The 24,132-nt window shown below is 40.8% G+C and overlaps 1 protein-coding gene across 2 annotated transcripts in view; it reads left to right on the forward strand.

Moving 5' to 3' along the window:
• LOC120319520 (cullin-associated NEDD8-dissociated protein 1-like) overlaps nt 1–23,961 on the forward strand; it is a 30,272-nt gene extending 6,311 nt beyond the window's left edge. Inside the window, exons 4-17 of one of the 2 annotated variants that reach the window (XM_039368455.1) lie at nt 1,614–1,768; nt 5,795–5,918; nt 8,501–8,757; nt 9,686–9,791; nt 10,790–10,938; nt 12,136–12,425; nt 13,760–13,901; nt 15,533–17,038; nt 18,209–18,304; nt 19,398–19,567; nt 20,112–20,276; nt 20,866–20,973; nt 22,832–22,872; nt 22,951–23,961. In XM_039368455.1, the coding sequence (XP_039224389.1) occupies nt 1,614–1,768; nt 5,795–5,918; nt 8,501–8,757; nt 9,686–9,791; nt 10,790–10,938; nt 12,136–12,425; nt 13,760–13,901; nt 15,533–17,038; nt 18,209–18,304; nt 19,398–19,567; nt 20,112–20,276; nt 20,866–20,973; nt 22,832–22,872; nt 22,951–23,059 (3,418 nt within the window). In that variant the 3' untranslated portion in view covers nt 23,060–23,961. Of the gene's footprint in view, nt 1–1,613; nt 1,769–5,794; nt 5,919–8,500; nt 8,758–9,685; nt 9,792–10,789; nt 10,939–12,135; nt 12,426–13,759; nt 13,902–15,532; nt 17,039–18,208; nt 18,305–19,397; nt 19,568–20,111; nt 20,277–20,865; nt 20,974–22,831 lie in introns of both variants that reach the window. The other variant, XM_039368454.1, reaches the window with a different exon arrangement.
• The last annotated feature ends 171 nt before the right edge of the window (nt 23,962–24,132 follow it).

Below are 24,132 nucleotides of genomic sequence, written 5' to 3' on the forward strand. Positions count from 1 at the left end.
CCCCAACTGACATACTCTGTCAAGTTCTGGACAGTTCAAAAAAAGATAGTGACAAATCTCTACCCTGGCCCCTACTCTTTGAAATAACGTCCCCTCAGAGATACAGATAACACCCTTTCTCTGAAAGGCTTTCAGATCAGGCTTTAGTTCCAGGCCTGTGGTGAATGTATTTGTGGGGCCTCTGCTCTAATTTATTATTGTTACAATTGTTTTGGTCTAAGCTCTCTGTGGTGGTGTATGTTTTTGTATTTGTAAGCCATCCATAGCTTACTGCAGTGGGGATGGCTGTAATAAAGTTTGAATAATAATAATTTATTTGGAGTAAGTCCAGAGGAGGAGTACGAAGATGATCAAGGGTTTGGAATCCAAGCTTTGTGAGGAACAATTATTTTGGAAAAAGCAGTAGATCCAGCAGACATATCTTACTGTAGCTCTACTAGTTTGTTCAGTATTTTGGTGGACTTACACAGGGGTGGAATTTTGAAAGAGTACAAAGCCTATGCTTTCCTGGCTTGTTTCAAACTTGGCACCTCCCTAAGAGCGATAGACCTGCAGAATTCAGCAGACTTGCAGAATTGAGGCGAAGACCTGCTCTCTTCTGCTTTGCTGCACATTGTAAAGAGGAAAGATGAGTTGAGCCATTGGGCAAACCTACCGTCTTCCCAGTGCCTTTCGCTCCCCATCCTTGTGTCACTTTCACAATTGGCAAATGGTTTGCTGCAGTTAGGTGGCATTTGGAAAGGGGAGGAAGGCAAAGCCAGAGTGACTGATCAGTCACTTGGTATAACACAAACTTGCACATGAAAAATCCAGATGGCCCACCATTTAGGAGCAAAGCAAAACTCAATGCTAGATGCAGAAACATTGAATGTGAGTGCTTAACCTTTAAAACTGAATAATGGGGAAAGGTCATTAGTAAAATGTTGATCTAAGCCAGGGATAGGCAACCTTGGCTCTTTTATGACTTGTGGACTTCAACTCCCAGAATTCCTGAGCCAGCTCAGGAATTCTGGGAGTTGAAGTCCACGAGTCATAAAAGAGCCAAGGTTGCCTACCCCTGATCTAAGCTGTTGGATAAAGATTGGGGGCCCAGGATTAGGATCTGAGAAAGGCTAAGATACGAAGTTGTTTGGAAAGGACTTCTAAAAATGGTGTCTTCTATCTCCTTACATAAGAACTTCAATTTCATACTACGCAGGTTTAGTTTCTGTTCTATAACTTTGCTGCTGATTAGCCAACAGACTTATATCGGGGAAGAAAGAAGCCAGGTTATTGGAGAAATACTGTTCTTCATGATTGGCATGGCAGGGTATCTTTCATCTTGACTCAAAAGGCAGCAGAGACCCACTTAAAGCGCCAAGAGAGAAGGATATATTTTCAATAGATCTACTTTGATGATAAAACCATTCCAGGATTGTGGGCTTCCATTGCAAAGGATAGGGACAAGGTTCTGTTCTCCTGTCCCTTGATCATTACTCGTATTGTGAAAGATATCTGTTGGTTGAGAGACATTTGTGCAAGACAGGAAGGGGCAGGTTGGTTTGTATTTCGTTACAGCTCCTACTTTCTCTTAAGGAAGGCCTTTTTATGTGGTTTTCTTTCTCTCTCCCCAGTTTGGGTCCTTTGGTGAGCAAAGTGAAAGAATATCAGGTGGAGACTATTGTTGATACATTATGTACAAACATGCTGTCGGATAAGGAACAGCTTCGGGATATTTCTAGCATTGGGTTGAAGACCGTCATTTCTGAATTGCCTCCCCCATCTACAGGTAAAAGCCTTGACCCTCTGTTCAGACAACGAGGCTGACTCTTCCTTTGCAGTCAGTCTGTGTACAAGGGAATGAATCAGCCTGCCAGCCTCCACATGTGATTGGGAAGCTATGCTGGGCGGAGCTTGTTTTGTGGGATTTATTTTCTAAATGCTGTTGATTATTAAAGAGAAAAGCGCCCATATCTAAACTATAGACTTTTTTTAAAAAAAAATCAATAATAAAATAAGTTAAAGGGCATGACAAATGAGTTGAGTGTCATGGTAAGAATGACACTGAATCTCATTAGAAACTTAAGAGAGGAAGCCGGGTAAATTAAATTTCACATTTTGCAAATAAGTAATGACCTTGTTCTGAACAGAATGATTTATTAAAGATGCAAGTAATGTTCTAGTGATTTATCTAAGCAGATGCAGGTGTAGATTTAATGAGATGCTCATTGTCTGGGTGAAAGTCTCTTTCGTCAGGACAATGCCCTGTCAATATAGACATGCTAGCAGTGGTCTTGACAATATGAATAATCTGCTGTTTGACATTGTGAGTGAAGGAATACCACATGAACATCCCTGATAGAAGGCCTCCCCTTTCTCATCATAGGCACAGAAGTGGTTTTACTACAGCGGTGATGGGAACATTCTGGAAAATCATCTATTTTCTAAGCCAGGGGTAAGCAACCTTGGCTCTTTTATGACTCGTGGACTTCAACTCCCAGAATTCCTGAGGCAGCCATGCTGGCTCAGGAATTCTGGGAGTTGAAGTCCACGAGTTATAAAACAGCCAAGGTTGCCTACCCCGTTCTAAGCAAACAAGCAAACATGTCTGTTTCAATGCCTCCTTCACTTAGTCATTTTTAGGTAGTTCTTCCACAGATGTACTTCATGCTGAGTTAGCTTTTCACTTGGTGAATAATGGAACCAAATTCTACCAAATTCATCAGGTCAGGTCATCATATCAGAAGTTTTTCTTTAATTTACTAGTATTTATTTGAGGATATTTTATTTTTACTATTATTGTTGCTTAAATTTGACATGAATAATATTAAGAAAGTCACTCACTCTGGTAATCATGAGTAAGTAATCTAAATTCACAAAGATAATTTATTTGTCTGAAGTGGCAAAAAGGTCTGCATAAATAGTCTGACCAACTCTAAGTGGCATATAGTTAACAGTACAAGCAATGTACTATAAGAGCAATTACAGCTTAGTGTAACATGTTAAATGTCAACCTCCAATATAGCTGCTTATTATCTCATTTGGGCAGTAATTAATGCAACTAGTTTTCGACGGCCTTCTGAAATAACCAGCTATTGACAGATATTTTGGAAGATAATGAGGAAAAGGGTCACCCTTGTCTCAAGGAGAAATTGTTCCATAGGAGAGGAGCACCCTATAGACTAGTGGTTCTCAACCTTTTTAATGCCGCGACCCCCAACCGGTCGTAAGTCGAGGACTACTCAATCGGTCGTAAGTCGAGGACTACTCAACTGGTGCAGCACCGTTTGCAGAATGGGACTTTTGGCGGGCTCAGCAGGGCAGAGACAGCCTGGACAATTCCTATTGGCTTTTGAAAGAGAGTCTATTCTATTGGCTTTCAAAAGCCAATAGAATAAAAGGGAGTAGCACAGCTAAGGAAAAGGGGAAAAAAATGGCGGACTGCGTTGTTTGGCGACTGCCGTGAAATGGTCGTTCGACCCCAAATGGGGTCCCAACCCACAGGTTGAGAACCACTGCTATAGACAATGCCAATTTTCAGGCATCTCCAGCTGGATTTCCCAGTAGGAGGAAACCTCATTAAGATGCCTTCTGTTTGGGTAGGTGCACTTTACCTAAAATAGGTAGTTTCAAAGTTATTCAGATTCCCATTCATATAGGGCTCTGTATATGTTATCAAGGACCTTGAATTGGTTTGGAAACAAACCAGTAACAAAGCAGTGCCTAAAACAGAGTTATAATATATGGTAGCAATAATGGCTCTGACCTGTTATGACAGCTGCAGTCTGAACCAGTTAAAGTTTCCAATTCATCTTTAAGGGTAGCCCTCACATAAAGTGAATTATAATAATCTACTTAACAGGTGACAAAGGCATGAGAGGCTATACTGCAGTGCCCCCGTTCTCAGAAAGTTTGCAACGGGTATACCAGCTACACTTGGGCATAGACCTTCATGGTCATGACCACGATCTGTTCTTTGAGCTGGAGTCATGAATCCAATAAGATTTCAAGATTGTGAACTTCTTGCTCTTTCAAGGGAACAACAACACAGAGTTAAAACTGGTACAGAGCTGGAATTAGCTATATTCTTGGATTGATCCTGAGTCTATTTTTTTTTTAACCCAGAGCCTGAATGGCTCCAAATATTGAGCCAGGATTTCAGCTGCATTTCCAACTCAGCTCCTGGTAGAGATATATGGCTAGACATCACTATGCCAACAGATTATCTCCCCCAGTGGTGTTATGTAGATATCAGCAAAAATTGGGGAGAGAACTGAACCCTAGATTGGATTGCCTGATGGTTCAATCTCTTTTCTGCTACAGCTAATAACTAGAACTCCCCATTCAGAAAGTACTACAGTAGCATAGTGCTCCCTCAAATCTTGTAGGTGACCCAGATTGCTATGATTGATGATATTAGAGGTTGCTGAACAATCCAAGTGAAAGATATATCACATTTCCCTTATCCAAGTTCCATCATAAGTCAGCGGTGATCGTGACCAATGTCCTTTCTGTCCATATTCACACCCAAATCCTGATTGCTAAGGGTCCATATAATCTATTTTTTCAGGTTTTTTTTTAAATTCTTGTCCTACCATTTTCCCCAGAACTGAAAGGTTGGAGATAAGGTGACAGTTTTCAAAATTTGCTGGCTGTATTACTTTATTAGACCAATTAAAATAATGTTTATAATATAATGTCACAGCAGGTAACAGGTCCTAGCTAACCTTGGGTGATCTCAAAAAAAACAAACCCTAAGTAAGTAGTTCTTTACTATTTCCATGATAGCGAGATGGATGTTTCCTAAAACACGTTATCAAGCTGAAATCTAAGGAATCTTCATTTTAAATATTACATAACTCATAAAAGGGACACAATGGCAGAAAGTTTAGATAGGGTTATGGTTGCGGAGAACAAGAAGGATCAGAGCGTGGGTCCCCAATATGGCACCCTGAGTGCCATTGTGCCTACAGACACTGTGTCATTGCACCTGGCTTTCTATGTGTTCAGAAAACAGGAAGCTGTCTTGCTGCAAAGATATGCCTTGGCCTCTGATAGCATCATCAGTTCGAAATAATTCCTTGTGATGGAATATGGATGATTGGCTGCAGTTCAGGACTGTTTAGAACTTTGTCCACCTGTCCTGAGCAGAGGGAGCAGGAATAGAAAAAAGTTTCCTGGGTGGGAAGTGGAATTGTTTGAAGCATGAAGCAGTAGTAGGTAGCATAGTAACATTACATCCGTCTACATTTTGTAACTGGTCATGTATCAGTGATATCTGTTTTGTGGGTAAGAATTCTCAAAGCAGATACCACTGGGATATAAGCAGATATTTTTTTGAGAATACTGGCCGAATGTATTCAAAGCTCCAAATATGCTCATCAGCCCTAACATGTTGGTGGCCCTGCAGTAAGATCTATGCAATATACACTAATAGTAATGTTTGGATCACTGAAATCTTGTGCAAATGTTTCTCTGTAATTGGAAAGAATAAAATTATAATAATTGCATGTTATGCTGCCTTCTTCAATCCAACCCCTACGTACTTTAGAATTGAACTTCCACAGTTCTTAAATAGCATAGTTTTTGATTATATTTACTGAGGAATTTGGGAATGTAATCCTAGCCCACCTGGAGAGTGTCATTTTGCAGAAGATGTATATAACATGATGATCCCCATTGCCTGTGAACAATTTATGACTTGAACCCTTGCTAGTTAAATTTGTTTGATCTTACATAAAAGCATTGCAAAACAGGAACAGTTTTGTTAAAACCATCAATCACTCTTTTTCTCTTCAAATTCCCACCTTCACAGGTTCTACTGTGACAGCCAATGTTTGCAAAAAAATCACAGCTCAGTTGACTGGAGCTATTGGAAAGCAAGAAGATGTGTCGGTACAACTGGAGGCCCTTGACATTTTGTCAGACATTTTGAGCAGGTACATTTAAAAAAGTTGTTTTTTCAACAATGTGGTTTCAAAAAGCTTTAAAATGTTCTTTGCTGGTAGCATTTTACAGCCAGAAATCTCCGAAGTCAGCAGTTCTGAGAATTGAAGTCCACACATCTTAGGTGCTAAGGTTCAGAAATGTAGCTTTAGATCAGGGGTAGGCAACCTTGGCTCTTTTATGACTCGTGGACTTCAACTCCCAGAATTCTTGAGCCAGCCATGCTGAGGGGAAAGGGAGAACTTCCAAGCTGAGCCATGCTGGCTCAGGAATTCTAGGAGTTGAAGTCCACAAGTCATAAAAGAGCCAAGATTGCCTACCCCTGCTTTAGATAAAATGGGCTCTAACAGCAAGGCAAACTACCAAAGATCCCTGGGAATGCAGCACACACAAATGATGAATTATCCCTTTTGCTTCTAAGTCAAAAAGCCCAAAAGAGCCAAGCAGCTAAATCTTTGAACCAAGGTAGCTTTCCCTATCATTGGTCCTTTGAGATTAAATAGCCAGGAGTTTATTGGAGCTTCTGTTCTTAGATTGGTCCTGAGAGAGCACCATCTTAACAGGGAGGGGAGAATTTAAGCTGCTCTGCCTTATCAAGTGGATCCTTCCAGGATTTAGGAAGTAAAATTTAAGAAACAAAAAGTAAGCAGAGAAAGTATGCTAGAGATTTTAATTTTATTTTAGATACGCACACAATCTTGCTCCTTTCTTTAAACTGAGCGTTTGGTTTCCATTTTTGATGAGCTCATCTATCGGGCCTTTACTTTGCGCTTGCTCTTAAATTGTAATTCCTTTTTCTGTAAGCTCTTCTTTTTTCCCTAAGCTTGATATCTATTCATGGCTGTCTTTGCTGCTTCATGTCTGTAATAAACTAAATATTCTTTTAAACAGGCACCTGGTTGCCAGTTTATTGTTTTTGGGAGTCTGTGAGCTGGTAACATACCTCAAAAGATGTAGGCCTGTAAATATTAATTTTCAGAACGGTGAATGTATTTTCTTGGAAAAAATAAAGGACAAACCTGAAAAGGGGACAAATCTGAAAGAGGTTCACAAGGATAAAAAAAATGTTTATGTTTATGACTTTGTTTTATATAGGAAAATCCAGAAGCAAAACCAAGCAAATAAAAAAAATAAATCTAAAGGGCCGTTTTCTGAAATAAAGGACTCTCTTTTATAAGAAAGGACATAATGGACACTGCAGCTACCAGTTAGAGATCTTAAATGACCCTGGGGCCCTTTCAGTGAAGAGGAAAGGAAACATGTCTTCCTTCTTATAGTCTTGCTTACATCCCTGAAAGGAGAGATGAAAGAAAGGAAGAAAGGAAAAGAAAGACAGTGAATGCCACTTACAGGCAATAATTGCTGAATGCCACTAAGCTAGTCTGGTTGAGTAGGACTGGCCTTGTCCGTGTGGCCAAAAACCATAATCGCTAAAAGGAAAGTGCAACACATCTGGAAATTGTTAAGTTGGGGAAGATTGCATTAATGAAGTCTTGACAATTTGGGGTTCAGCTTCTAAAAAATGAGCTTTACTCCTGTCCATATTGAAACATTAGATTATAATTGAACATGTTGATTGACAGCATAGTGCTAAATGTGCAATTAGAAACAAATGCCTTGATATTTGGTGTATAAATATTCTGAAATTATTTCCTTAAAAAATTGTTTAGATTTGCAGGGGAAGCTTTCCTTGCACTGAATAGAGAAGTGCATATTGAGGGAAAGTCATACTTCAGATTTCTCTTTTTTGCATTTACAAAATGTAATGACTTCTCATTGTCGCCTTTTAGCTGGATATATCAGATAGCGGAATTCATATGCACTAAGTCCTGAGCCCTTAAAGCAGTGGTTCTCAACCTTTTTAATGCCGCGACCCCCAACCGGTCGTAAGTCGAGGACTACTCAACCGGTCATAAATCGAGGGCTACTCAACTGGTGCAGCACCGTTTGCAGAATGGGACTTTTGGCGGGCTCAGCAGGGCAGAGACAGCCTGGACAATTCCTATTGGCTTTTGAAAGCCAATAGAATTAGACTCTATTCAAGAGAGTCTATTCTATTGGCTTTCAAAAGCCAATAGAATAAAAGGGAGTAGCACAGGTAAGGAAAAGGGGGGAAAAATGGTGGACTGCGTTGTTTGGCGACCCCCGTGAAATGGTCGTTTGACCCCAAATGGGGTCCCGACCCACAGGTTGAGAACCACTGCCTTAAAGGGACTGTTGGGAAAAGAGCATTAGTATAAACTGTTGCTTTTGTTAACTTGGATTATACTTTGCTGTGCAAATATATTATTTCTTGCAGCATCTGCTCTCTCATATACATCCTTCACAGTCTGCAAGGCTTATTCTTGCAAATAACAAAACATGTTTTCATTATTTATTTATAAAATTTGCTGGCCGCCCATCTTACCATAGGGTAACTCTGGGTGGCTTACAGTCACCTCTAATCTAAAACATAAACCATGGAAGAGAAGTGAAAAAAATGTACTGAAATGTCTTTTCTTCAGGAAATGTAACAGTTAAGTCCATCTCTGTTTGGAGAACATTTGGTTGAAGTGAGTTTTGTCTGTGGTTTCAGGCTAGGGGGAACTCTTTACTCCTTCCATTCCTCCATCCTGAACTGCCTCCTTCCTCAGCTCATCAGTCCCAGGTTGGCTGTTCGGAAGAGAGCCATCATTGCCCTAGGTCACCTGGTCTTGACATGTAATGGGAACATCTTTGCGGAGCTCATGGAACATCTCTTGTCAGAACTGAAGAGAAATAATTCCACGTCTACTACAAGAACATATATCCAGTGTATTGCTGGTATTAGCAAGCAGGCTGGACACCGCATAGGTAAGTCTTGCGATTTGGATTTTTATCTTGTTTTTGACCTGTGATGGCTGTTTCCACCACTGTTGTTTTATGCCCATTGCTTATCCCAAGAAACTCCATCCAGTCCTACCTTTCATTTTTAATGAGATGTTCACCTTATTCCCTCTTTAATGCTTATTTTGCTCTGAATATCAACTGTTGTAGAAAATGTTTGGAGTTCCTTAGAGGGTAAGCTTAGTTTGGAATTGTGGCCTAAATAATTCTCCATAGATGGACCTCCTACATAATTAATATGATGCTTATTCTAATAGGCCACAAGCTAAGAATAGAAGCAAAGAAGGTATTCCCTACCAAAGGCATCTCCAGAATGGATGCATCCAAATGGCTCGAGGCTTTGAACCCAACCAGGGCTGATAGGGAAAATCTTCATTTGGAAAATGGTAGGGTTTAAGAACTTAATGGGTGATTTCACAATGTAGTGTTTGTTTTTTTCGTCTATTGACACTATTTTGTTGGGTGCCTCGAGTCTTGTGTTTTTTTCTGTCCAAGATACAAATTCTGACTGCACACTTGCATATGGATATGGGCTTTCATACCAGAGAAATTAAATCATATTTTTGATATGCCAGATGTTCCTTCCAGTGCTGTTTTGTAAAGGAATAGAAAAACACTGTGGTGGATTTGCTATGCCACGACTTCCACATTTTGATTGAAATATAAATATATTGAGTTCATCAAGCAGCTCTAAATGAGAAGGACATTTCATTAACAAAACAGAACCAGAACAGACATTCTTTTCTTCTGTGATACTCCTTGCAATATCTTTCCTGTGAGATAGTCGGGCCCAGGCCCACCTTGCTTCAAAAGGCTATGTTCTCAATGGATCCCGGTTGTTCAGTGGATCTGGGGAAGTATTTTGTGGATGACTTACTCTGTCTCTGCCTTCTAGGGGACTACCTAGAGAAGATGATCCCATTGATAATTCAGTACTGCAATGTAGAGGATGATGAGCTGAGGGAATACTGCTTCCAGGCCTTTGAGTCTTTTGTAAGAAGGTCTGTACCTTTTACTTAAGTGTTGTATGTAGCTGACTTGGCTTCCATGTTCTTTTGTTCTAACTTTTAGAAGGAAACCTATTTTTTGGGGGGGGGTCACCTGTTGTTTGCAACAGATATCAGAGTTGTCTGCTCCAACTATCTGTTCTTGATTAGTTACCAGAAAAGTGTAGTTTTATCTGTAGATGTCATGGTTTCCATGGGTGATAGACCTGTAGAAGAATGACCTATCTCTAAGCAAGGGCCTTATAGGGCAAGTCTGTAGCATCACTTACCACTTTCTTGAATCAACAATAACTTCTCATAGAGTCACATGGGATCAATTGCACATAGCCATGAAGATCTATGGAGTTTATGGAGTATCCCAGCATGCTCCATATCTCTGTTTCCTTCCAAATCTGAATTGCTGTACATTCCTGATAAAGAAGTCTTAATCAGTGATTCTGGAGAATTGAAACCATCATTTTCTGCAATTGGGATTTTTGAGATTGTTACTTTTTAAAATAAGATTTTAACTTTTTTTAAAAGGCTGATAATAAGCCAAGTGGATATCACCGTTAGGATGAATAAGTATAAACTGGGTAATGAGGGATGAAACATGGCTGTTGCAAGTAAGAGCAATATGATTAGATTAGCTTCTTGTGGGCTCTTGTCCTAAATCTTCCCTGGATTATGATTTTATGGGAGCCCTAGGCTTCAGATATATTTCAGTGGAATTATCCAGGTTGCCTGCATAGTTTTTAAAATAAACTTTGATAAGAAGCTTAAACAAAAATAAGTGAAAGATTACATGGCAAAGGTTATATGTGTATGGCTCCATACTTGTAAATACTACAACACAAAGTGTTGGGAAGTATGCTGATTCTTAAAAATGATGTATTGCTGTGTGCTGAACCTGGGGATTAGAGAGGAAATGTCAGTTAACTATGAAAAACATGATCAACAGAATTAAACATTATATTCTATGCTAACCTACAATGATCTTGCTGTTTCTAAAGGTGTCCAAAAGAAATTGGCCCTCACCTTCCTAGTGTGACAGGATTGTGCCTCAAGTACCTAACATATGATCCAAATTACAACTATGATAATGAAGAGGAGGATGAAGATGAAATGATGGAAACTGAAAATGGAGAGGATGAGGAGCAAGGTGCTGCACAATTAGGATTATGATGTCATTGATAACGATGGATTGCCTTTGCCACAGTTCAGGCAATTCTTTCAAACTATCCTGTTTCCTTCCTGAATCAATATTTCACGGCTCACAAGAGTCTGAAAATTATAAAGCCATCCCTGCTCTAAGTCAATTAGGGAAAAGTCTCAAAAATATATCCAGATAGAACTCTGGTGCATCTAAAGGAAGGGTTTAAATGAGTAGGTAAGGGAGATGAGAAAACTTTTGTGATCTCAGGTTTCTATATGTTGATAAAGGTTTCTGAAGGTGCTTGTTCGTTTATGGCTGTCATAATATCATTCTTCGCTATGAATCTTCCTTAAATTGGAAAAGCATAGTGACTTGACTAGGATCATTGCTACCCACCCATTCCCCTCTCCCTGACCTGAAGTTGTCATGGCTCTTGTTACTTGCATGTGAAAAAAGAAAAAAACAAGAAGTCCTGCCCTGGTATAGACCAGCTATCAGTTATCCTTGTCCCTTCTCTAGCTGATGTTACTAACAATTGGTCTGTGCAACATAAGGGAAATTTCTTCTTCCCAGTCTAAATTTGTAAAATGAAATAACTCAGCATCGCTCTTTGTTCTTGGCATTGTAAAGTGAAAATGCAGCTCTCACATGAGCCAAGGGTTGCATTTGACGTTGGACTCTACATGCTGGGAATAGATTTGAGCTACGCTTCCACAATTAAAAGAATTCAGGAAACAAAATCAAGTTGGGTTTAATTTACCGTTTAATTGAAACCATCGTGGTAGCTCCCCTCTCTGAGATCTTTCCCACCAGAAGTACTACAGTCCTCACCTTGTTCAATGTTTCAGAAACACAGTATTTCTATTTCTATATGAATTTTGGCTGGCTATGAAGTACCTATCTTGAGTTTGTTTTTGCTTTCAATAGTTATTTACTGGGATGTGACTTCATTTAATGCTGTCTGGAGTCCTCCATAATCTGGGCAAGTTATGAATTCATAGATCATATTAATATGTCTTTACATCGTACTCAAAGCTCTGAAGGTGAGCTGCATGAGGTACATGGTGGTTTATATGAGAATTTGACCACATAGTCAACTTGTAAAATAGCCCCTGTTGAGTTTTCTTTTGAAACAAACAAAAAAATGAGTTCTATCTACAAGATCTGTCCAGAACAGCTCTCTTTTCCTTCCTTCCTCCTCAGAAAGTGATGATGAGTATAGTGATGATGATGACATCAGCTGGAAAGTTCGTCGGTCTGCTGCAAAGTGCCTTGAGGCCATCGTCAGCACCAGACATGACCTGCAGGATTTCTACAAAACACTCTCTCCGGCCTTAATAAACAGATTCAAGGAAAGGGAAGAGAATGTTAAGGCTGACATTTTCTCAGCGTATATATCTTTACTGAAGCAAACTCTGCCTATTCAGAGTTGGCTGCAAGCTTCAGATGAAGCAGGCAAAGAGGACATACCTCTTACCATGCTTCAGAACCAGGTGAGTTGAGCTTAACAGCAACTGCTGTTTCAAAATGTCATTTCAGCTGTTCAGAACTGAGCTATCTGTGGGATACCTCTCATGATACCTTGTGAGGTTTTTATCATTTTAACTCTTCTTTGATGGACTCAATATTATGCAGTTACTTGAAAAGGTTACTGCCTCTTGTCCTATTTGGTATTCTGAAGGATAAACATAGTTTTAGCCTTTCTGTGGAATTGGTTTTCTGGTCTGGTCCACCTAGTAAAGCTGACAGCAGCAGCCTGACAGATATCAGTGGCAATATTTGTAGGCCTTGTCGCCTGTTCAGAATTGTTGTTGCTTATTGTGACTTTTACAGTGATACTCTTGCTGAAAGACTTTCTGTACCAGTGCTAAATATGTAGCCATCCAGCAACATTAGGAAGGATGTAAGCTTATGTAAATAAGCTCAGCTATTTAGTAGTGATCTATTCAGTGATTTGATCACTCTATCCTGATTTTGGAGAGCACGGTGACTTGTTTGCCCATTAAAAATAATGATTGTTTAAATCAGTGATGGCGAACCTTTTAGAGACCGAGTGCCCAAACCGCAACCCAAAACCCACTTATGTATTGTTGAGTGCTGGGTGGGTGTGGCCAATTGGGTGGGTGTGGCCCATATGGTGGGCGTAGCTGTGGTTGTAACGGCAGACTGGGTGGGACTAAAAGTTCCAACTTTGCAAGATCTTTTTTTCTCTGCAAGAAGTTAAATTTGATTGATTGATTGAACCTTTTTTTTTTTGCACATGGCAGTGGAGGCCTAAAGTGAAAAGGTTTTATAAAATCCAGCTGAAGGCCTAGGACTGGGGCGACGGCGCATGTGCACACAGAGAGGGCTCTGCGTGCCACCTGTGGCACGTGTGCCATAGGTTTGCCATCACGGGCTTAAGTAAAGGTTCAGCTAATTGTTAGAAATAACTATAGAGATCACTGGAGTTGAGGTGGATGTAATAGTAGTAAAGTTGGAAGGGACCTTGGAGGTCATCTAGTCCAACCCCCTGCTCGGGCAGGAAACCCTACACCATTTCGGACAAATGGCTGTCCAGTCTCTTCTGGGGCAATATATTTAAATAAATAAAATAATGGGCTATTGAAGATTATATTTTTGCCTAAAGGGAAAAATATGGTAATTATTTCTCCACTTTAAATAAAATTTCATGATTTTGTGCACCTATAATTCTTCATTTACAACTGAAAGCATTTTCCACATGGATCAAGTTTCCTTTTTGTACCAGATAATTAATACTCGCTTGGATTTCGAATTCTTTTGGCTTTGAATCAGATTACTAATGAGCTTCTTTCTAATTGTATAGGTTCCAAATATTATCAAAGCTTTGCACAAGCAACTTAAAGAGAAGAGCGTGAGGTCAAGACAAGGATGCTTCACTCTTCTGACGGAACTGGCGAATGTCCTCCCCGGTTGCCTTGCGGATCACATACCTGCATTAGTGCCTGGTAAAGCTTGTCTGTTGACTAAACAATCACAGAGCAGTTTTGAGCAAAGGTCACTTTTCATTCTACAAAGCCAAGCAGTAAATAATAAGGCAATTTCTCTTCTACTTATATTCTTTATATTCAAGACGGTCTTCCTGTTCCTCTTATAGTCAAGACTGTCTTCCTGCATCAGAGGATGTTATGCCCTTTGCTTAGCTGACGCCAGTGACTGCAGATACGGGGTCATCTTTTTCTTCTTTAAAAAAAATCCATGTGAGCAGCCAAAGACTGGCTGAATTGTACATCTACTTAATTTTCACATATCATGATGTGGAGAATTCTGAAAGATCTTTCTTGCTTCTGTTTTTTTTTTTTTTGGCCAGTATTCTACAGCAGGGGTCCCCAACCTATGGGCTGTGGGCGCTTAGCCAGCGGGTCACACAAATGGCTGGCCAGGGCATACACACGTGGGCACGCATTTCCCCCCCATTCACGCTAGCGCCCATGGCCCTGTTTGCGCAAGTGCGAACAGGAATGCTAGCGCGGGGGCGTGCACACCCCGTTTGCGCATGCGCAAAAGGGCTGTTAGTGTGTGTGAGTGCAGCCCGTTAGCGCGTGCACGAACAGGCTAGCCACCACGGGGGTCATAACTGTTCGCGCATGCGCACAGCACTAGCACATGCCACATGCGTGGACGCTGCCGCTAGTACTGCGCAAGTGGGCATGGCCCCGTTTGCATGCATGCATGTGCGCACGCAGTAATTTGGAAGCTGCTCTCCCCTCTGGACTGTGAACCCGGAAAATTGGAGAACTCTCTTCTACAGAATTCTGTTAATGGAGGTTCACTATTTTTATGTGGGAAATACTGAAATATGTAACTTTTACTGCGAAATATCATCTGTTATTAATTGATGGTCTCATATTGGCCTCTGTTGAAATGAATGAGGAAGTGGCTATCGGGGGTTTATTCTGTCATCTGAATTTTCTCAAAATATAACAAAAAATTATATTAGTATTTTAAATCTGTATAATTTCTGGTTATTTGTGGTTTTTCTTTTGTTTTAATTCTCTATTCCTGGGTACGTGATATAAAATAATTGTAAAATACTGCAGCAGTTCTCTGCCAAACTGGTTTTATCTTAACTTAGGAGTAAACTCTATATGCAAATGTACAACGCAAACTATTTGATAATATCTTTTCCAAATAGATCTTATAGTTAATAATCACTTTCTGAAGTCAGTGAAGTCTTTTGAATCCTAGCAGCCATGTGTAAAGTTTCTTAAAATAAATCTGAACCACTCAATAATCAATTTGAAGATGCTGTGAATTGTATCCAGTGGTATCTGCCTAGCAGTAATACCAGCAAAGAAATATATCCCTATTTGCAGTGTAACCTCATGCATGTACTCTAATCTTGTTTTTATTTATTAGATTTTTTTTAAAAAAAAAAACAAGGTGACCACAAAGGTTTTTTGACAGCCTGCCATGCTGCAGAAGTTTGGGGAATCCTCTGCAACAGATCTGAGGGACACATGGGATGTGCAGAGTGTGGAGATAGGAAACTATCTATTGTAAAAAAAAAAAATCTGTTTTGATGGGGTTGGATAAGGTGCAACTATAAAGCAAGCTGACCAATGTTTTCTTGGTACAGGTATTGTCTTCTCCTTGATGGATAAATCCAGCTCCTCCAATATGAAGATAGATACTCTGTCTTTCCTTTATGTTGTTCTCTGCAACCACTCCGGAGAAGTGTTCCATCCCTATGTTAAAGCACTGCTGCCACCAGTTGTAATTTGCATCGGGGATCCTTTTTATAAGATAACTTCAGAAGCTTTGCTAGTGACTCTACAGCTTGTGAAAGTAATTCGTCCCTTGGATGTGCCTTGTACATTTGATGCCAAACCTTATGTGACAGACTTGTTTTCTGCAACATTGAAGAGGCTGAAAGCAGCTGACATTGACCAGGAGGTCAAGGAGCGGGCTATCTCTTGTATGGGGCAGATTGTTTCCAATCTGGGGGACTACTTAAGCAGCGAACTCCAGCCAACCCTGAAGATTTTCCTCGAGAGACTGAAAAATGAAATAACGAGACTGACCACGGTCAAAGCACTTACTCTGATTGCAAATTCTCCACTCAAAATAGACTTGAGGCCCATTCTAGCAGAAGGCTTCCCCATTTTGGCTTCCTTCCTGCGTAAGAATCAGCGTGCCTTGAAACTGAGTACTTTGACAGCTCTGGATGTCTTGATCAAAAACTATAGTGATAGCCTCAAGCCAGCCATGATTGAATGTGTTCTAATGGAGCTTCCGGATTTAATTAGCGAGAATGATATGCACGTTTCTCAGGTGGCCATTGTGTTCCTTACTACTTTAGCTAAGGTTTATCCCTCATCCTTGTCCAAGATCAGTGGTACAGTTTTGTCAGAGCTTTTCCAACTTGTTTACTCGCCTTTGATGCAAGGAGGGGCCCTGAATGCCATTGTAGACTTCTTCCAAGCCCTGGTTGTGATCAAGGTGGTCAACATGAGCTATGCTGACCTGATGAAGCAACTAACTAGTCCTATATACTCCTCAACCTCTAGTGGAGTCTCCACTACTTTGCATAAGCAGGCTTTTCACTCTGTTGCCAAATGTGTGGTGGCCCTTTCTTCCGTGTGTCCAAAAGAAATCCCTGGCCTAGTAAACCTGTTCATTCAGGATGTGAAGAATCCAAAGTCTACCACCGCTGTCAAAATGTTGGCTTTCCTCTCGCTCGCAGAAATAGGTCGCACCACCAACCTGAGTGCTCAGAAGGAACTCAAAGCCGTGATCCTGGACGCGTTTGCATCGCCCAGCGAAGAGGTGAAATCAGCGGCTTCCTACGCTTTGGGCAACATCAGTGTGGGCAACCTGAAAGAATACCTTCCCTTTATGCTGAAGGAGATCGGTGGCCAGCCTAAGCGGCAGTACTTACTGCTTCATTCCCTGAAAGAAGTCATCAGCTCTTCCCCAGCAGAGAGTCTGAAACCTTATGGGGAGGATATATGGGCCCTACTTTTCAAGCACTGTGAATACACAGAGGAAGGAACCCGCAATGTTGTTGCTGAATGCTTGGGGAAATTGACTTTAGTAAACCCTTCTCAGTTGCTGCCCAGGCTGAAAAAACAACTGTTCTCAGGTAAGGGAAGGGAAAGGATAGTACTGAGGAATTGCTTAGCTGAATGGAGGGTTGTACTCCTCTCTTTGAATCAGTGTTGTAGACCTGTGGAATCTTGGAGCGCATGTTTACCTTCCGGTGTCCATCCTTAACAAGCTGCTTTTGAGAGATGGTTTGTATTCTGCCCGGGCTCCTTTGAGAAGAGCTGTCCTGTTCATGTTTGAGGTACCGTTTTAAGGCACTTCCTGGTCAAAAGGATTAGTCCAGAGGTTCTCAACCTATGGGTTGCGACCCCATTTGGGGTCGATCGACCATTTCACGGGTCGCCAAGCAAGGCTGTCCGCCATTTTTTTCCCCTTTTCTGGCGGGTGCATTATCTCCCTTGGGCTGGGCCAGCTGGTGGCCCAGCCGGTGATTGGCCTGCTCCATCTCTGCCGCTTGCCAGCTACGCCTCGGCCAGCGCAGGGAGCGGCACCATGCATGCGCGGCGCTCCCGGGCAGGGAAAGTCCTTAACTTACGACCGGTTGAGTAGTCCTCGACTTACAACTGGTTTAGTCCTCAGTTTACGACCGGTTGGGGGTCGCGGCATTAAAAAGGTTGAGAACCACTGGATTAGCCGGTGATATTACTGTTGCCCAGGGGATGCCCATGGAGACGCCTTTCATGTCTCTGTCAAAGAGCTGAGCGAATGATGGGAGCTCACCCTGCCACGCAGCAGCACTCGGGTCTCGAGTCAGGATCCTGACTTGAATGTTCGTTGTGTTGCTTTAGCTGTGTTTAATTCTGCTGCTCTAATCCGAGATCAGCTCAGTACTGTCCTACCCCACCTATACAATGAAACCAAAAGTAGAAGGGAACTCATACAAGAGGTATGGACCATATTCTGTTTCCACATTAACCCCTTCTGAGGTTGGGTCAGGTGTGGGCAGTTATGGCCCCTTTACGACCTGTGAATGTCCGGCTTTCTACCCTCCAACCTAACATCCTAAACACGTGAGTGATTGTGCTCCTTCAAGCAGATGAGCATTATAAAAAGAGAGTTCAGAATAATTTTCACACAGTGCATGCTGGGGTTGTTTGTGCTTCTTCATTATTATCTGATGAAGAAAAGCAATCTTAGGGGGAGAAAAGATTGTAGAAATGATCTGTGTTCTTTTAAGATGAATAACTTTTTCCACTTCTCATTGTAGGCTCCCCCTATGCTCGGAGTACAGTGGTGACTGCAATAAAATTCACCATCTCGGATCACCCACAACCTATTGATCCCCTTCTTAAAGGATGCATAGGTAATTTTGAGTTTTTATAAAAAGACTGTATTTGGAAGTCAGAATAGTAGGCCTTGATAAATTAAAAAAAAAAACCCACATAGTGGAATTAATGAAAAAGAGAAGTGACCCAAAGAATTAATTGCTGTAAGAGCATCATCTTTAACTTTACCTGAAAGTGCTTTGCTTTGCTTTCATTGTTGCACCTATGTCCACCCAACCCTTTTCTGACTGAATCTGAGAAGTTGTTCAAACTCTAAATGTTATCTGATGTCAAAATGAATTGGGTGGGAGGCAAAGAAGTTGAAGTTGAATCCAAAGAAGATGTGCTTCTGACCAGTTAAAACAGGAAATAGGTATCCAGTATATAACGGAGGATGTTATTCTTTTTTTTTAATCAAGAAACAAAATCCAAGCAAATCTTTAACTGATTCCATTCTCATTAAGCATATTGATATGGCATTTCCATAATGAACTGAATACACAATTGCTGTCTAAAATAGAGAATAATTTTGTTAAATATGCATAGATCATCCGAATTGTTTCTACATTGCTATCTTTAAACTACCTGATCCTACGACTGAGTCTAGATCAGTGGTTCTCAACCTTTTTAATGCCACGACCCCCAACCAGTCGTAAGTCGAGGACTACTCAACTGGTGCAGCACCGTTTGCAGAATGGGACTTTTGGTGGGCTCAGCAGGGCAGAGACAGTCTGGACAATGCCTATTGGCTAATTTATTCTAGAGTCTAATTTATTCTATTGGCTTTCAGAAGCCAATAGAATAAAAGGGAGTAGCACAGCTAAGGAAAAGGGGAAAAAAATGGCGGACTGCGTTGTTTGGCGACCCCCATGAAATGGTCATTCGACCCCAAATGGGGTCCCGACCCACAGGTTGAGAACCACTGGTCTAGATGTTAATGCAACTTAAATATTGATGCAGATACTAGGGAATAAATGACAGAATAGGCTGTCCATTTGATCTCTCCTGCCTTGTTTGAAAATACAAGTTTTTTTACCCTCCTTCTGCTTTTTGAATATTATGTGTATCCCAGAATGTATTTAGAGCTAGTTTTAATGCATTTTAAACTCTTGTTATGCTATAATCCTGCAGGTGACTTCTTGAAAACACTTCAGGATCCTGACTTGAATGTTCGTCGTATTGCTTTAGCTATGTTTAATTCTGCTGCTCACAACAAACCTTCCTTAATCCGAGATCAGCTCAGTACTGTCCTACCCCACCTATACAATGAAACCAAAATTAGAAGGGAACTCATAAGAGAGGTATGGACCATATTCTGTTTCTACATTAACCCCTTCTGAGGTAGGGTCAGGTGTGGGCAGCTATGGCCCCTTTACGACCTGTGAATGTCAACTCCCATGCTGGCTCAGGAATTCTGGGAGTTGATGTCTGTACGTCATAAAGGGGCCATAGCTGCGGATCCCTGAGTTGGGTGGTTCCCCCAGTACTCCTAACCTACTGTTGTTGTTTTGAATGATGGCAAGAGATAGTGCTGCCTGACCAGATCAAATGGGAATGATAGATGTGTGTGTGTGTGTGTGTGTGTGTGTGTGTGTGTGTGTGTGTGTGTGTGTGTGAATATAATTAACCCAATGTTCTTGAGACCTGGAAGTAAACTAATCCCATAAATGTATGGATATTATTACTGAACCTGTAATTTAAAGCTTTAGATTGGAATACATTCAGCTGAACTTTAGTTGGAAATGAACCAAGCAATTCTGTGGCTCCAGGCTGGGCCAGATAAAGTTGGCATATGAAAGTTTTCCTTTTTTAGAACTTCCAGCTACTTTGAATTTCCCCTTTTAGGTAGAAATGGGGCCATTCAAACACACAGTAGATGATGGGCTCGATGTGAGGAAAGCTGCCTTTGAATGCATGTACACACTTTTGGAAAGCTGCCTTGATAGACTGGACATCTATGAATACTTAAATCATGTGGAAGATGGCTTGAAAGATCATTATGATATCAGGGTAAGATTTAAAAAAAATTAATTAATTTTGGAGCTTCTAATTTCATTATTTTATTGAATTGTAGGGCTGTTTTGGATGAATCAATTTATCCCCACACAGTGAATTCAGACTTTTCTTCCACAAAGACAATGCCCAAACTGGGGGGGGAGAGGAAGGGGAGGGGAAGGGTCCTATGAGAGCTAAATGACCCACTTCTATGTTAGTTTCTTCTGCCTTGTAACCTAGAAGAAAGAGCCAGTAGGAGGAAAATTTGTTGCAGTGTTGTAAAGCAGCAACCCCCAATCTTTTGGGCACCAGGAACCAGTTCTGTGGAGAGAGCGTTTTTCCATGGACTGGAGGGGGTGTAGTTTCACATGCTGACTGCATCCCGCAGATGAGGCTTCACTTATTTGCGCGGCCTGGTTTCTGGCATGCCGCAGCCCGGTGCCAGTCCACAAACCAGGAGTAGGGGACCCCTGTTGTAAAGGGTCTGTTTTAAAGCTGAAAGTTGTTACGATGAAAGTGACCACGAGTTGGTGGAAATTATCACTTAATTAATGCTTGAGAAAAATGATGTTAAGGTAAGCTTTTTCCTTTCTTCATTATGAAGATGCTGACTTTCATTATGTTGGCTCGCCTGTCAACACTCTGCCCTAATGCTGTCCTGCAAAGATTAGAGAGGCTTGTTGAACCACTGCGAGCAACGTGTTCAACTAAGGTAATGTCCTGAGAAGCTTGAATGTATTTATGCTTTGAATGTCCTACTTCTCTTTCTTTTCTGAGGTAACTAATTTTTCATGTCCTAAGAGAGGAGGGATTACTGTGGCAGTGCAGTAACAGTTGCAATCCTTCATTTAATGACCATTCAAAGTTATAGCACTTACAACTATTTCTCACGCTTACAACCATTGCAGCATCCTGTGGTCACATGATTGCCATTTATGACCCTCTCAGTCACCTTCTGACAATCAAATTTAATGGTGGAAGCCAAATTCACTCAATGACCCCACAATTCATTCAACAACTGCAGTGATTTGCTTAACAGCCGTTAAAATGTCACAAAATCAGGCATGATGTACTTAGCAACTGCCTTGTTTACCAATGGAAATTCTGGTCCCAATTATAGTTGTGAAAGTGACTGAAGCTATCTTATCTGATTGTCTGGGATGAATTTCACCTGATTGGTCCAGAGGAAGTGTACAGAGTCCTCAAAACTGTGAACTCTGCTGTCTGTGTTTTCAAATAATGTCTCCTCCTCTGGTTAATCAGGATCAGCTGGTTTGTGGCGTGTAATCTGGCTCAAGTAGTAAGGAACAGTTTTTTGAGAGCAGGGTTGGTCCATGTGTTTTGAAGCAGTCGGTCCATCCCTCCTTAAGAAGCCATACTTTGAACCAATAGTGTTGGGGACAATTTTGCCTCGTCTTCAACCTTCCCTTTTAAAGAGAGGATTGTTCAGAAAGTGGTAGGTGTGTGTGGCTTCAGGGCTTTTTGAAGTTTTTTTAAGCCATTTTCAGGCTGGGTTGAAGTACCAAGACGGTATTGATCAGGAGTGTGGTGCTCTTTGGAGACCTCAAAGTGGAGGTGGTATACCCATCCTTGCTCTCCTCGATCTCTCAGCAGGTTTCAGTACCATTGACCACAGTATCCTTGTTGACCATCTTTGGGGACACGGGAGTGGGGGGCTTTGTTTTGCCTTCCCCCAAGGCTGATTCCAGTAGTTGTTGGATATAGAAGGAACAACTCCAAACGTGGACCTCTCATATGTGGGACATCTTAAGGCTTAATTATCTCTCTATTCCTATTTAAAAAATTTAAATGACCTCACTTAGCAGTTTTATCAGCACTGGGTGATAAAATATGGTGGTGATACTATACATCAGGGGTAGTCAACCTTGGCTCTTTTATGACTCATGGACTTCAACTCCCAGAATTCCTGAGCCCGCATAGCTGGCTCAGGAATTCTGGGAGTTGAAGTCCATGAGTCATAAAAGAGCAACCCCTGCTATACATCTTCATCCCTAGCTGTACTTACCCAGGCCTGGCAACTGTGAGGGATGGGGAAGAACCGATTGTGACTCAACCTTGACAAGATTATGTGACTCTGGACTTTTTGCCCCCTTGGATGTAATCTACATCCATTTCATCTACAATTCTTGATGGGATTGCATTTTCCCAGTGTTGGGCTTGATCTCAGCTCCTGCCTGGAGAGCAGGTGGTATCATGGCTAGGAATGATCTTTGTAGATTGGTCTTGAGCACTACTTATGGACCAGGAGTCTCTGCTATCACTCTTGCCTTTATTGGATTTCTGTAACTGGATTCCTACAATGTGCTGTACATTGGGCTATTCTTGAAGAATTTGGAGGTTTCAGCTGCTCTAGAATATGCAGAGATTAATGCATGTGGCTATTACATTTTAGACTTATTTAACATCTCCTAAGTGTTCTACACATGGGCAGGTATGTAAATTTCCTTTTCTTGCCAATACAGATGTATCAATGTGATTAAGACTGGTAATATTTTAATTTTGCCCAAGGATCTTTTAAAAATATTCTAATCATAATCATTTTTTCCTAGGTAAAGGCTGGTTCTGTAAAGCAGGAATTTGAGAAGCAAGATGAATTGAAACGTTCAGCCATGAGGGCAGTAGCTGCTCTACTGACCATCCCAGATGCAGATAAAAGCCCTGTAATGGCTGAATTTTCTTCCCAAATCAGAGCCAACCCAGAAATGTCTTCCCTCTTTGAAAGCATACAGAAGGATCCCACTTCATTATCAACAACAGAATCAATGGATCTGAATTAGAACTCTTGGACTGTTTTGTCTGCTTCTTACAATCCACTGTTTCCAGCGCAGAAGCTAGAAATTATTTTAAACAGGTGTCATTTTAAAAATGACAATTATTTCTATCGGAACCAGTTAAGACTTCAGATATGAGAAGCAGAAACCTTGTTTTTCAGTTACCACTTATTCCTTAGTTCTGAAATGCAATCATGCCAAGAGTCAACCTAATTACACCATTGACAAGTGTTAATTTACCGCCCCTTCTATTATTATTATTAAAGTGAAAAACCATGATGTATTCTTAGAAATGATGAGACTGTCATGCTGTATCCCCAAATGAATCAACAAATAAGATGTGGCAAGTACATCAGTTAAATACTGGTGTTCGCGTTTGCTGATATTACAATTAAGTGATTTTTCATGGCGTTACAAGATTTTATAGCTATTGCCCTGCTTTCTTCCTCTGAAATTAATATTAAACTACAGAAGTATCTCAACTGTCTTCCAAGTTTGAATGCCTTATGCTGCATGAATGTGGTTTGTCTGCCACTGTGTAATTTTTTTCTTGTATGGACCCTCTTGCTAGAATTCTTTTTTAAAAGGAGCTAATACCAAAGCATTGATTATTTCAAAGTATATAAAATTAGCATGTTGTTATCAAGAAATATTCATCTGGTATAAAGTATGTAATGAATTGGCACCATTCATGTATCAAAATGGAAATACATCTGTAGTCTTCTCAATTTTTTTCACTCAGCAAGGAACATATTGCTGTCTTGCAGCTTCTGATTACATTTCATTGGGTGGGGGAGAGTCATATGCCACAATATGTGAATCACTTAAGTGCTCTATTTATAAAACAGGGTGTCCACCTTTTGCTGTACATGCACCAGAAGAAAATAAAGTCAAATATATAAATGGAATTTGGTTAATTATTGGTTTTCTATCCAATTAACTTTTGTATGGACGTTTACGAAAAATAACAATTTTGAAAACGCTAGATGTTCATTGTTATGATACAGACAAGGAAAATGTTAACATACTGGAGCCAAAGAATCAGAATGAAGCCTAATTGTTTCCAACACTGAAACTGA

Source organism: Crotalus tigris, unplaced genomic scaffold (assembly GCF_016545835.1).
Source record: "Crotalus tigris isolate CLP2741 ecotype Arizona unplaced genomic scaffold, ASM1654583v1 scf7180000020795.235405, whole genome shotgun sequence".
Taxonomy (NCBI): Eukaryota; Metazoa; Chordata; class Lepidosauria; order Squamata; family Viperidae; genus Crotalus; species Crotalus tigris.